The 14,457-nt window shown below is 42.7% G+C and overlaps 1 protein-coding gene across 3 annotated transcripts in view; it reads right to left on the bottom strand.

Annotated features, from left to right (window-relative positions):
• Positions 1-13,877, bottom strand: part of Samd13 (sterile alpha motif domain containing 13) — a 33,814-nt gene extending 19,937 nt beyond the window's left edge. Inside the window, exon 1 of one of the 3 annotated variants that reach the window (XM_075978966.1) lies at positions 13,597-13,877. Coding sequence is in view for 1 of the 3 variants with exons in the window: in XM_075978964.1 (XP_075835079.1) it covers positions 9,194-9,246 (53 nt within the window). In the remaining 2 variants the exon portion in view is untranslated. The other 2 variants (XM_075978965.1, XM_075978964.1) reach the window with 2 other exon arrangements.
• Between the last annotated feature and the right edge of the window lie 580 nt (positions 13,878-14,457).

Below are 14,457 nucleotides of genomic sequence, written 5' to 3'. Positions count from 1 at the left end.
CTAGTCAGAGGAAGCTGGTCATTGAGGGGGTGTCACAGAAAGTTAAATCTTGTCCTGCACTTTTCCTGACTCTACTTAGTCACCATGTGTTGACAGACTTCGCCATTGAGCATGCTCATAACCATGATGCTGTGTCTTCCCTCATGGAGACAGGTGACTGTGACTGAAAGCTCTCGGATACATGACCCCAAACATGACCCTCTTGTTTTTGAGCTTGTATTTCTCAGGTGTTTGGCACACAAATGAAAGGCTTGCCAAGGACACTTTGGATAAATATAGTCTATATGAATCTCACAAGTTTTTCAAACCATCACATCTATCCTTCAGTTTAGGAGAAAAAAAAAAGGCACTTTTGATCCTGGCTAGTGATTATGACAATATATCTGTCTTGCTTTTTGTGAAACTATTTCTAAACGTTACTTATTTTTGCACTCAGAAATGTACTCTTATTTTGTACTGACTTTATTTTTATGACTTATTTTTAAATCAAATTACCCTACTCCATGCCCATGTTTTAAAATAGCCTTCGGCTAAAAGTAATTTAACTTTGGTTCTAATAAATTAATATTGATCTCCTTGCTTATGAGAAACCTAAGAAGGAAGCCACTAAAGGAGCTGTAGCTTCCTCTCCATTTCCCCTCTCCCCCATCATATCAACAAGCAGAGATCTGGCTAGAGGCTGAGCTGGGAAAGGAAAGAATGCCTCAAAGGTTGACAAGACAGTTTTAGTTTAAAAATATTCCAGTAAATAAGGGTTGAGTGCACTTAGCTGCAGCACAGTCACGTGATGAAGAGTGCTGGGAAGCAAATAACTCGTCAAGCTTCCTGTCTGTTCTGAGTTCTTTTAGCTTAGCATCCAGAGGTTTGATCCCAGCAGCCCTTATTTGTACTGAAACCCAAGCAAACAACAGCCTCGATTTCCCCCGCCCAGGCTTTTGCTTATGTCACTCAAATCCTCTCCTCCTTCTTACAGACTTTAAGGGCCCTACTCACCTGTTTCTAAAGGAGCAGCTAAATGCCCCCTTCTGAATATCTTCAGCAAATGTTTAATTACAATTATCAGTGAATAAATCTTAACTAGGATGAGGTATTTTTAATTCTGTGACGGGGCAGACACTGACAAACATGGGAAGCCCACAGCCTGGTGAAAGAACGACAGCACACCAGTACTTCCGGAGCCGGCTGGGGATGCGATTACAGTATTTCCAACTGTAAATTATGTGAACTCCAAATGCAGACCAAACAAGAAAAACTTGTGTTCAACTGGAGATACAAAAAGTAAAAATTACATAATAGGTTTATAAAACACATAAAAAATGTAAAATACCTCAATAATGTTATGTTGATAACATAGTTAAATAAAATACATTACTAAAATTTTTTTCATCTGTTTCACAAATGTCCTCTAGAAAAATTTTAAAGTACTGGAGTGGCTCAAAATTTATTCCTACATGACAACATACATACACACACACACACACACACACACACACACACACACACACACTGAACTGCTGAGATATACAGTATTTGCTAAAAAAAAGAATGATGAACTCTTTTCCAAAGACACCTACACTCTGGAGCACCACTGTCTTAGCGATCCACACCCTTCATAATGACCACTAGTTTCATATTTTTAAACATTTGCCAAGTGAATGAGTTTGTGATTGTGACTTGATTTGCATTTTCTTGGTCACAGGTCATCCTGAGTACCTCCTCCCATGCTAACGAGCCATACAAACATCATATTCTGGGGAGTGAGTGCTCTGCTGGGGCTAGTTTTCTGTTTGTTTATCATATAGCTCTGCGTGTTTACTGTTGAAGATCTCAAACATAAAACCCATTTCCTCTTGCCCTTCAGAGAGCGTTCAAGCGGGATCGAAGCTTTGGTTGTTGTCATGCCAACATCTAATTGGCACAGACACGAAATCACCAAAATCTTAACAAGGGTCCATATTAGAAATCTAACAGTTCTGTGGATCAAGTTTGAGAGATTTTTTGTGGGGACCCACAGATGTGAGTCCTGCTCCTCCTTGACTGGAGGTCACAGAGTTTGAGCTGATTTTTGCTCTTTCAAAGTTGTTGACAACAGGCGTGGCTGTACACCCTGACTCAGGGTGTGGTTACTTGGTGTTTTAGGTGTTAAGGTAGAGGTGGATCCCCTCCACCCTGACCAAAGGTCAGAGAATTCAGGTCTATTCTCCTTTATTTTAAAATAGGAGGTTTGACATAGGGAGTGGCTGCCTACAGGATACTTGGTCTAGGGTGGGTTCACTGCATATCCTACCCAAAACACCAACTGCTTTACTCAGGAAACAGTGGCTTGATATCTCAAGTACTGGAGCTAGTTCTGGTTGTCCTTCGTGTTGTGTTAAAGTAGCCTTTTGCCTTCTGCCCCCCCCCCAACTTTTGTTCTGGGATATAAGAGCATATGAAAATTAAATGCAGGCAAATTCAGTCCTCACTGAGTTGCCCTCCTGGTTCTAGCCTACGTTTCTGTTTCTTTAATATCTCTGTTCCTCCTACCTAACATTTCTAACCCGCACACACCCTAACCTGGAACGTACAAACCCATCGTGGCTGAACCACAACAGAAGTCACCCCAAAATGTGAACTATGACAGATTTTAGTAGGAGTGAACGCAAGAAGCAAGCAAGGAAGAGAACTCTTCTATGGTGTTTGTTTAAAACTGTCAGGGTATCACATGAAAACGTCCTTGTGTGACACAGTACCACACATAGTGAATAATGAATAAGCAGAAGGAAAACGTCTTAGAAATATCAAGAATATGTTTTAGTGTGTATCCTTTCCCTTTTAGGTCAATATGCCTAAAAAACTAAAGACCTGATATTGGAGTTTCAACCCTCCCCTCTTCTAGCCAAGACAAAGAACCCGGTTCAACATTGAAACAAGTCTGCTCCAAAATGCCTACAACCAGACTCAGTCCAGCCTATGGGACTGTTGTAGCTCAGCACCTGCTTGGGAGGAAAAGGAGCTATCTTGGATGTCAAACAGCTGAGTTCAGATCTCAGATTTGCCACTTTCCCATGTGACTTTCAAATAAAAACTATTTCACATAGTTACTTTTCTGGCCCCTGGTTAGTCATGTTAAACGCTGTAATATATTTAAATATCAAACACTGCAGTAATTAGATGGAACAATATTTGTGAAGACAGCACAAGGCATGACTCACAGCAGGTACTGTGATGCTGTCTAACTTGGAACACAATGACTGCCATCGCAATTCCTGAGTAATTCATTACACACATGCTTTCTTTTGAACCTTGCAACTCCAACCTTTCCTTTATTGTCAAGACAATCAAAGCAGGAATAAATTAAGTAAGCGTTACTCTTCTGATAGCTAAGAAGCAAAATCAAGGAGCCATCCAAGTGTCCTGAACATATTGACTCGATTCAAAGTCTCAGGCACAACCTGCAGTGTCAGGCTTGCTGGCCTCTGGCTTCCTGCCATGGGTTGAGGTCTGCTTTTTCCTAAAGGGAGACATATCTTCTGTCCTGACTTTCTTCCTTCTCACAACGTGGTTTTTAAAAAGTAATTTCAGACTTCAAGAAAACTGAAGAACAGTGCAAATATCTCATATATCTTTTACCGAGATTCTCCAATTTGTTAATATTTTACAACATTTACTTTCTTCTTTGTTCTCTCTTTTCTTCTGTAATATATAAAGCAAGAAGCAAACGAAAGAAGACAAAGAACTCACCAGGTTGAAATAGTTTTAAAATGTATGGTCCTTTTACAGTTTTAAGTAGAAAGGACCAGTATCCAAAATGTAAATGAGTAGCGATGACTAGAATTTACAGCATCACATACCCTCAAGTACAGGCTTGCTTAGAATGACTTCAGCTCCCCATAAGGAATGAGTCTGTGCACCAGCAAACATCACATATCTCTAAAATACAGGTTTGCTTACAATGACTTCATCTCCCAGTAAGGGATGAGTTTGTGCTTTGGCAAACTTTTGACAGTATCCAGAGGCACGCCTGATTGCCATGATGGAGATTAGGTATAATAGAGACCACTAGCAGAGGCTGCAGATGCTACAGACGTCTTACAGTGCACAGCCACATCCTTAAGACTTGATTTTTCATGACTTTAAGAGAGTCTACCTGGTACCCTAAGTCTTCCTTCTCCAGTGTTACAGATGGTCGTTTGTGGCCATGCGGGTTGAATGAAATGCCTACTTCCAGTCCAAGTGGACAATGAAGGCCACATTCATTCTTCTACTCTTATAAGACAACTGAACAAGCAGACAATATAAAGTAATATGTCACTCAAAATATTGGCCATAGTCCCTAAAGAATCATGGCCCTGAAAGAAGGGAAAGAAGAAAGGTAAAACCATTGACTTAGATTCTGGAGAGGGTTTTCAGTAAGCATTCTGGACAGTTAGGAGAGAAAGACATGTAGAGACTAACTCAAAAGGCCTGCAGAGGGTTTCCCTGGAGTGTTCAGCAAAATTCTCATCAGTATTTCTGTAGAACTTTCTGAGGCTGGGGCAAAAATTTCACCCAGTACTAGAGGGAAAAAATCATCGGAGATCATGCATGGGCAAAATAGTGCCTTTTCTAACATGTCAGCTAGGAAGATATCATAACTCGGGAGCACCGGAATAGTACAAAGGAGGGTCTTGCTTCAGTAAAAGGCCAGGAAACAGACCTAGATCAAATGCAGCTTTGGTCCTGGCTCAGAAAACTGAGGAGAAACTTGAAAGGATAAACGGTTTCCAAGAAAACAGCACCCAGGAACCTACATCAAACAATTACATGAATTTAGGAAAAATCCAGCACTGAACAGAGTAAAATCCACACTGCCTACCATCTAATCAAAAATTTACCAAATATTAGCCAATTAAAATTGAGCAATTAATTCAAATAATTAAAGTTTTATGTCTATACTCTGCATATCAGCAAGCTAGAGAAAAGGTTAAATATGTTAAGACATGGAACATGAACACACACAACTTCAACATTAATTTTTAGAGATGATGAATATATTTTATGAATAAAAATATACATAAATATTTTAAACAAGCGATTAGAATTTTAAGAGACAAAATTGAGAAAAATTTAATATGCAGCAGCAGAAGCTACTTAAAGCAAACAGGGGAAACACTGAAAACTGAGCAGCGTATCAGGGAATTATGAAAAATATCAAGTAGTCAAACACATACAGAAATGGGGAAAGGGACATTTTTTGGAATAATAATAGTTAAATGTTTCTCCAAATGTAATGAAAACTAGACTCACAGACCTAAAAAACAAAACAAGCCCCAAGAACAAGAAACAAAACGTCACTCCAAGCCTCATAATCAAAGTAGAACACAAATTAAAAAAAAAAAATCTTAAAAGCAGGTGACAGGATAAAAAACACTTGTCTATGGGATAAAAAGGATAAGAGACACAGTAAAATAAAAAATAAAACAAGAGTGTCTACCATTATCACGTTTTAATCATGTGCCAGAGAATTTACTTAACAAAATGGAAGGAAATATAAACAAAACATGAAGCTCGAGGACAGTAAATAAAACCGTATTTAAGGACAAGGAATGACAGTCCAGATTCTAAAATGTTGCAGACTCTACTAAAAAAGTGATGAGAAATAAGTTCAGTGAAGTTGTAGAAAATAAGACCACACAGAATCAACTCTAGCTCTACAGACTAACAAAAATGCGCTGAAAATTCGAACAGCAACAACAACCATTGTATCATAAAAACAAGAAAGATCTAGGGACACACTAGGCAAAAAGACCGACATTCACAAGTCTATGCAGCATTATGAGGAGAAGTTAAAGAGCCAGGTGAATGGAGAGACACCCTGTGCTCTCTGTATCAGTCCTCCCCAAACCAGTTTGTGTAAATACTAATTAAAATGTCACCAGGTTTTCCCAATGTAAATACCACTAGGTTTCTTTCCTTCCTTCTTCCCTCCCTTCCTTCCTTGCTTTCTTCCTGCCCCCCCGGGGGGGGTAAACAGCCAATTCTAAAATCATAAGGAAATATAAAGAAACCATGGAAACGAAGAGCAAAGTTAGTTAACACTACCTAATTTGAGGCCATAGTTATCAAAGCTCCAGTTATCAATGCAGTGCTACATTGGTACACATATATGTAAACAATCAGCGAATCAGATAGTGATAGACCCACACACAGAATCAATTATTTGTCAAAAAATGTTGCAGAAGCATTTGAACAAATGGTGCTAGATAATTTGGCTATCTATAGTAAAAAAAAAATCACCATCACAGTCACACACACGCACATACACACAAACAAAACATGTTAATATTTATTTCACTATCCAAATGAAAATGAATTTGAGAGGTTTTAGAGATGCCTCAGTGATTAAGAGTGTTTACTGTTCTTACAGAGGACCTGGGTTTGGTTCCCAGCACCCACATTGGGTAACTCTCAACAGCCTGGAACTCCAGCTGCAGGGGATCCCACACCTTCTTTTGGTCTCCACAGGAACCTGCATGCACATTCACATACCAATACATTCACGTACATACATATAAAATAAATCATTTTTTAAAAAACCCAACTAACTTAAACATCATAGTTCTAAATCCCTAAAGCTAAAATTATCAAACTTTTAGAAGAAAGTTGCCAAGACTTTGGCCTATGAATTTTTAACAGTGACACCCAAAGCACTATCCACAAAAGAAAGAAATAAGCAGGACTACAGCAAAATTAAAGACTTTTTTCAATTTCAAACACTTTAAAGGAAAATAATAAAACAAGCCACAAACACGTCATAATAAAGAACTTGTGTTTATAATACATAGAAATTTTGTGGTGCAAATTTGAAAAAATACTAATCCAATAAAATATGTATTCAGAGTACACAGAAATTCTACACAACAAATATGAATAAAAGCCAATAAAAATTGAGGTGAAAGATTTCAATAACAGTTCGCCCAAGAAGATACACGGATATCAAATCAACAACAGAGAAGACATCAAAAGGCATTAGGGAAACGAGAGTGAAACCCTCATCACTGTCTCTAATAGGGAAGATTTCATGGGGGAAATGCGACGGCTGAGGTATGCACTGTTGATAGTAATGGATTTGGAAAAGACTTGCTACAAAGTTTAACATATACCTATCATATAGCCAAGCACTCTAATCCCTTCCTACGTACATACAAAATGGAATAAAGCACCTATTCACATAACGACCTGAACATGAACAATCAAAGCAACTTCATTTTGGATACTACCTACAAAAATGGAAACAACTCCATTCTCTGTCACCATGTAATTGGATAAATATTTGTGTGCCTAGGTAATAAAATAATACTCTGTAGTAAAAAGCAATGAACTAAGCTGAGTACGGTAGTGCATGCCTTTAATCCCAGCATTTGGGAGAAAGAGGCGAGTTTACACAAGTTCCAGCAAGCAATGGTGTCATAGTGAGACACTGAATCAAAAAAAGATAATGAGCCAGTAATACAGTAATATGCATAAATTACAGACTATATTGTGATACCAATCTAGATAAGTAGGTGTTTTATATGCATATTATATATGTACAAAGTACACTCACTTATGCAAAATTCTAGCAAAGTCAAACGAGTTTACAATGACTGCTATCTTATCCATGGTTGCCTGGGGTAAGGACGCAGGAAACAGAAAGGGGAGACTGCTAAGGGTTATGAGGAGAGTGGAGATGAGGCGTCTGTTCATTATGTCAATGGTAGCAGTAGCTTGACAGGTACAAAAATGCTAAAACTTACCCAAATTTATCTCTTAAGCACAGGCAATTTGCTATATACATACATTATATTTCAATGAAGTTTTTTCTTATTGATGGGGATCAAATCTAGGGCTCCACACTTGCTAGGTGAGCACTCTACCACTGGGCTGCCTCTGCCTTCTTCTTTTCCCTTCTGTTTTTGAGACAGGGCCACACTAAGAAGCTCAAGCTGGCCTCAGACTCGCTCTAGAACCCATGCTGGGTCTTCTATCTGTCTCAGCCTCCCGAGCAGCTGCCTCTCCAGGCTTTCACTACTAGGTTTGACTACCGTTGTCCCCTTTACAGTGACAGAGAGGAAGTGAGAAGAGTTTCATCGGGTACACTAGTCATATTCCAAGTCATTAGCAGCCACACTGAACTGATGGCTGCCCTTCTGGACAAGCGAGTCGAATGTTCCCACTATAGCTCATACTATAGCTCACTTCTCACAAGTTCCACCCCTAAAGAGCAGGTGCCCCCGTGGCCTGCCCACTTCTCTGGCTCACACCTAACGGGAAAGATGTCAGCACTGCAGGGATGCCTCAGTTTCTGGAATTGTTTTTTTTAAAGAGATTTTATTAAGTTAATTTTAATCTAATGTTTCTGTGAATTGAAACATACATTCTACTCATAAAACTACAGCACACGCCTCCGTGTTTGCCTATTATGGCTTCTGTGGACAAGATGTTGAACAGAAAGGACATGGTTGCCACCCTCCTGGAAGCTTCTGCCACCTTGTAACCAAGATGGTTACCATTTCAATATAATTCCCCAAGGAGCACAATGGAGCCACAGATGTCCTGCAAGTTAGCTTTTCCTATGTTCTGGAAATGGTGAGTCACACAACCCCCTGTATATTCCTAAGAAAAATAGGACACATAACCCTTAGACAGCAAACATAATCGGAGTGCCACCGTGAGGAGAGTATTCAGAGAGACCTCCTCTATATTCACCGAAGTAGTCCACCTTCAAGGAAAAATTAAAAAATCAGGCAGAGAAGTTGTTAATCTTAGCACCTGACCAAAGCAAACTTCCCCCTTGACACACACTGTCACTGTTAGCTTTGAAGTTGGAGGTGGCGGTATTAAAACAAACACAGACCTCAGCCTCTACTTTCTGCCCCCACTCTAGCAGCCTATGAACTTGGGAATCCGCCTGCACAAACTTTGTCTCATATGAGAATGTCGGGCTTTAACTCCTCAAGCCTCTGATCCAGAGCATGACACCATCAGCCTTCCACACACCTTGACTCCGAAAGCTCCCACTTGTCAGAGAGCTGGACTAGAGACTGGAGTTAAAGGAGGACAGGTAGCTGGTAGCCACTGTAGACGAACGGACCCCCCCAAATGCTGTACTACAGTAGATAAGAAGAACAGCACCAGAACCAGGTCCCTATGTTGTTGGCAGAAGCAGAACTCAGAAGCGGGCCTCACTTACTTTTTGACACCGACACAGCCATGTTCCTTGTTGTCCATGTCAACAGAGAGCATGGGAAGGCTTGCAGGGTTCCTTTACTTCCGCAACTAATCAATATGGGAGAAAAGCTTGGGTTTAATTCTTAGAAAGTGAGAGAATACATATTCTCAACTAGAAACCGAATGGTCCCTTTTACAGCTTCACACCGGTCCCCTGATGCTTGTTTAAATCTCCAGTCCTCAGTGACCAAAGAGAGAGCTCAAAGGACTGGGTGATGGGCTGGGTGCTTTCATTTTCAGTGCCCTCTCCATCTTGACAGTAAGAAGGTGTAAATGGAACTGAAGCCTCCTTCCAAACTGGGGCTGGGATCCTCAAGGCTGCCCAGGCTCCTGAAGACACTGCAACTCAGACTCACACTGGGGAAAACCATCCTCTCTTTCTGGCTCCCTCCCAGTGTGGGCTGTGTTTTTTCCCTCCTCTCTCTCTCTTTCTTTCTTTCTTTTTTTGTTTTTTGTTTGTTTGTTCAGTCCCCTTGCTTCTAGCTATCAATGAAATGCAGAAAAGAATTAATTCAAGCTTTTGTCAGAAAGTGTTTTGCTTCCTCATATTCTCATCAAAACTCTGGGAGATGGCCATACTGATTTAAAGCAGAAAGTGCTTTCTCTCTCTCTCTCTCTCTCTCTCTCTCTCTCTCTCTCTCTCTCTCTCTCTTCACTCACACACACACACACACACACACACACACACACACACACACACCCCAAATCAGATAGCTTAGCACAGAAAGGGTGATGGGGGGGCAGCCCATCAGATTTACATACAATCATCAAAACATTTGAGATACAATAACACCCATGACTTTCTTTACATTTATCGGATGAGGAACATGTGAAAAAATAAAAACCCTCATAACTCACATACAATTAGCAAAATGGGGAGAGGGCTATTTTAAAGAAAAGAAAAATCAAAACAAAAAGCCTGGTCCAGAGTTTCTTCTTATTCAGCTGAAGCCATAAATTAAATACACTTCCTCTCTAATCACTTTAGACTTCGGCACTCCTCCTCCAGGGGTTACTGTGACATGGCAAGAACATCATTCAATACAGTCACAAGATGCTATCGTTCTTCCCAAAGTGGATGATTAGCAAACAACATTGCAGGCGTGGGATAATCTCCACTCCTGACACACACACACACACACACACACACACACACACACACACACACACAAACTTCCAGTTGCTAAGTCGCTCAGATCACTGTTAAAGAAACCCAACACTTAATATACACATAGCTATCGCATGCATCCACAGTCAGAGTAGACAGGGAGGGCGTGCTGCTGCTCCAGCTATGAGAATGGCACTTTGCTTGGGAACTATTGTACATTCACCATTTGCTAAACATCCCAGGAACAAAACAAAACAACTCACGGCGGCACTCTGCGACAGCACACTACATTGTCTTATTATCACTACTGTTATTTTTCTTTTCTTTTTCCCCTGAAAGAGTAAGAAGAAAACCTACCTAGAATCAACTAAAACCTATCATTTTTATAGGCTTATCAAGAACAGCCAAAGAAACCCCAATGTTTTCTCTGGCAAAGGAATTCAATAAAGAGGTACAATTTGACACAGTGAAATAAAACCAGGCTGGCTCTCAGCCAACATGACGTTAGGAATCACACACAAGCCGCAACTGCTTTCTGGTTCATGGCTGACTTTTTAAAGCTACAGCGTGCCTGTTCACTTTGGCCAACTACCTTCAGCACAATTAGTGCAAGAGAATGACCACCACTTCCAAACAGGCAGAATTCTTTTTGCACACATCTTGCACAAGGAAAAAGAAGCAGTCTAAGTAGCCTGTTATTTTCTCCCTCCCTTTCCCTGTTGCCACATAGATCTTGACTGTTGTTCTGCGTAGCCATGCCATGTTGAAAACTATTTCATTTTCTCCCTGTGGGAAAAATCAGAGAAAACCCAGGGCTTACGGGCTGCACACAGTGAACACTCAGAAGCTGCTGTCCTGCGTTAGTCTTTTTTTCCTAACAGAGGCGTGGACAAAGTTCCCAGAGCTGGCTTTTAAGTAATCTCTTTGTGAGGATAAGGAAAGCTCTGGCGGGCAGCAAATCCCTTCACTCCACGATGTAGGAAACAGCATCTTTCCAAGAGCACATATAACAGAACACCAGCGTTCCTGAAAATAACGTTCACAGTCCACCCAAGGAAGGCAACCCAAGCCAACCCAAACCAAATCTTATTCTACGAAAGAAAACACACTCCAGCAAGGGTTAATTTTAATGGTTTAGCTCAGCTGCATAAAAATAAAGCTTACCCACCACCACCCCCCCCAACTCAGCCAACACTTCTAGCCCATGAGCACTTGGTATTGCCCAAGTCACATATAATAAAGACATTCCAACCTAACACCATCATTCCAACTCAGGAGGGAAATTAGTGGTAGAGCAAAGGGTGAGTTTCCAATTGTTACCTGGCCAATCTTACAGGGTCCTGGATTGTCTGGGAACTGCTACTGGGATGGTGGGGTGGGGGCATTCCTGTCCCATAAGACTCATAAGCATTTGTACATGAGTGGTAAACACACGCCAATCAACATTTTGACACTTTTAGTTCAAGATAACCACCAATCTTCAACACCCTCCCCACAACAAAAATCCAAGCCAAAAGACAAGGACAAAACAAACTAACAAAATCCACTCAAAAGAGGGATAATTTAAGTTCCTTCCAAGGACCTGAGAATCCTTGGTCATATGTGATGTGTCAATTTTAGGCAGAAGTGAGGAGAAAGCGGTCTGCCTCTGCTTTACTAACTCTTAAGGACATTCAGAGATCAAAGGTCAACAGGTGTGATATAAACTTGGGTCTTGAATTCCTAAGTCACCCCACCCACACACACACCTGGTTTCAGGAGTGGCTTTAGAAGTTTTCAGCTTCCCAAAGGACCACAACTGAGAAGTATTTCAAAGGCTCTCTTTCCTGGACTTTGCCACTGCCTCACTACAAAAGCAGCCATAAATTTTCAGGGGTGAATTGTAAGTGCTCAGTATTTCTCTGTGTGTGTCTCATCACGATAGGCCAAAACCAAGGCGATGGAGCGCTAACTCACCAACAGATCCACACTTTGGGACTTGATGTGAAACCTACTTTCCACTATAGCCAAAGGGACTGAATTTGAATTGCAAGTCTGGTGGGCAAGGGAGCCAGGGACACAGCTCAAAACAGTTCTCATGGCAGCTCTGACTGAGCCACTCTCCAAGGGAAAGATGGAGGAAGCCTGAGTCTTCCCCAGGTACACTCGCAGGAGGAAGGCTCTCTGAAGTTTCCCCAAGCCCCTTTCCCTTCACATAAACAAGGCCATCCTCCTCTTCCTGCCTGATGTGATGAAAACGTGTTTCTGGAAGTGTTACAGGAAATTGGTCCCACTTCATCAAGAGTGAGCCACAAAGGTGTCCTAACTGATGGTAAAAGGTTTCACCGACCAGCTACTTTATAACTTTGGAAATAAGTTGACATTTGTGAGTGTGTGCGTGTGTGTGTTTCAGCCTCTCATCTTTGCACACTCTAACAAGCACGTTAGCCATTTGCTCTGATAAGGACCTGTATGTTAACATTTTTTTGTGTGTGAGGGGAAGCACGTGTGAGTTGTGTGCTGTTTGCAAGTGGTGTGTTTTGTGATTATAAAACGTGTTGTGTTGTGGTGTGTGTGTGTGTGTGTAGGGGGGGGCGCCCAAACGAGACTTTCTAAGGCAGTACATCTGTACTAAGGTAACTTTTGATAGCCTGGCCTAGGGATTCTGGAACTTTGGGGCCACCTGAAAGCGCCATCGGGTGGGGGAGGGGAGGCCAGTCAGGAAGGGCGGGCGACTAGGTACTTTGAGAGACGGCTTCTATACTGACCGGCACCCACCTCCAGGAAGCACAGGCGGCCCAGGAAAGCCAGGCTGTACTGTAGGAACCTTCTGCCTGGTCCCGTGCTGCACCGACGTCCCCGAGGGCAGGGCTGCACGCGTCCCGAAGGGCGTCTCCAGGGCAAAGGACGGGCGTCCTTCTGGCCAGCGGTCAGTTAAGCAACTCGCGGTGGCGCGGGGGACAGAGGGGAAAGTTTCTGCTGAGATTCGGAGGGAGAACCGGGCGGTCTGCCTTGGGTGGGAGCTCCTAGGGGTGTGGCGCCGAGCCTAGCACCCCGTCCCGTCCCGCCAGCTCTGCCCCGCTCCACTCCAGGTGACAAAGTGCACGCCCGCGGGGCGCCGAACACACAGGGACCGCGGGGCGGGCGTCTGAGGGAAATTTGGATGGTTTTGTTTTGTTTTGTTTTTGTCCTTATCCTGGTGCTCACTGGTTCCTTTCATCCTGGAGAGGAGGGAGGGCGGGCGTGTTCCCAAGACGGCCTGTGAGCCCATCACTTACCTCCCGCCCAGCCGCTCGGTGGCCGCCACGCGCGGAGCCCAGAGAAACGCCGGGCGCGCGCGGCACGCCGGGAGTTGTAGTCCACCGTGGCCCCAGGGGTCTCGGGAGCTGGGGGCGCAGGGGGTGGAGAGGCAGAGACCGAGAAGGAAAGGACCGAATCTGCTGGGATTCCGAGGAGAACGGTTGCCAATGACTCAAAACTTCCCCAGGAGCAGAAAGGAGGGGCCCCTCCCGGGAAAATCAGTACAGTGGAGCTTTTCGACCTCACACCATTTTCTTGTGGATAGCCCTGCTGAACTGCGTGAGCTGGCCGTTAGCAACAATGATTGCAGGAGATTTCCCAGGCCAAGTTCCTATTTTGTAGGGCTCCGCTTCCTCTTCACTGTGAACATTTGTGTGGTGTACTTTGCTTAGGGGCTCCTGTTTTCTTGTTGGAGAAAGAGCTTAACTCCATCGGAGGGTCACTGGCCTCTCGGTGTACCGACCACTGTATTCTCTACAAAGCGCTGTTTAGCCTTCGCTTCATTCTGTTAGATCCATAAAGCAACTATGGGATTTAAGCAAAGAAAAGCTAAAGACAGTTTTGTGTGTCTGCACCTGAGGAGGTTGGTGTCAGCCCTACTCAGTCACTTCCTCCTCCCACCCTTCTCTTAGCTGTTAGGGGGACCTAGTGGGAGAAGGGGGCTGGGAACATCTGTAGTACAGGGAGCTGAAGAAGAGGGACTTTTGTGGAGCATTTTCTCCAGATAGCCGGTGAGTTCGGGAGAGCTAGCTCGAGCAGGAAAGTGCTTGATTGTGAACTGTAAAAATCTCAGAAAGTGTTCTAGAAATTAGTCCCATTTTAAGAAAAATGAACCACAA

This window comes from Microtus pennsylvanicus, chromosome 7 (assembly GCF_037038515.1).
Source record: "Microtus pennsylvanicus isolate mMicPen1 chromosome 7, mMicPen1.hap1, whole genome shotgun sequence".
Taxonomy (NCBI): Eukaryota; Metazoa; Chordata; class Mammalia; order Rodentia; family Cricetidae; genus Microtus; species Microtus pennsylvanicus.
This window is presented reverse-complemented; position numbering and strand designations above follow the sequence as displayed.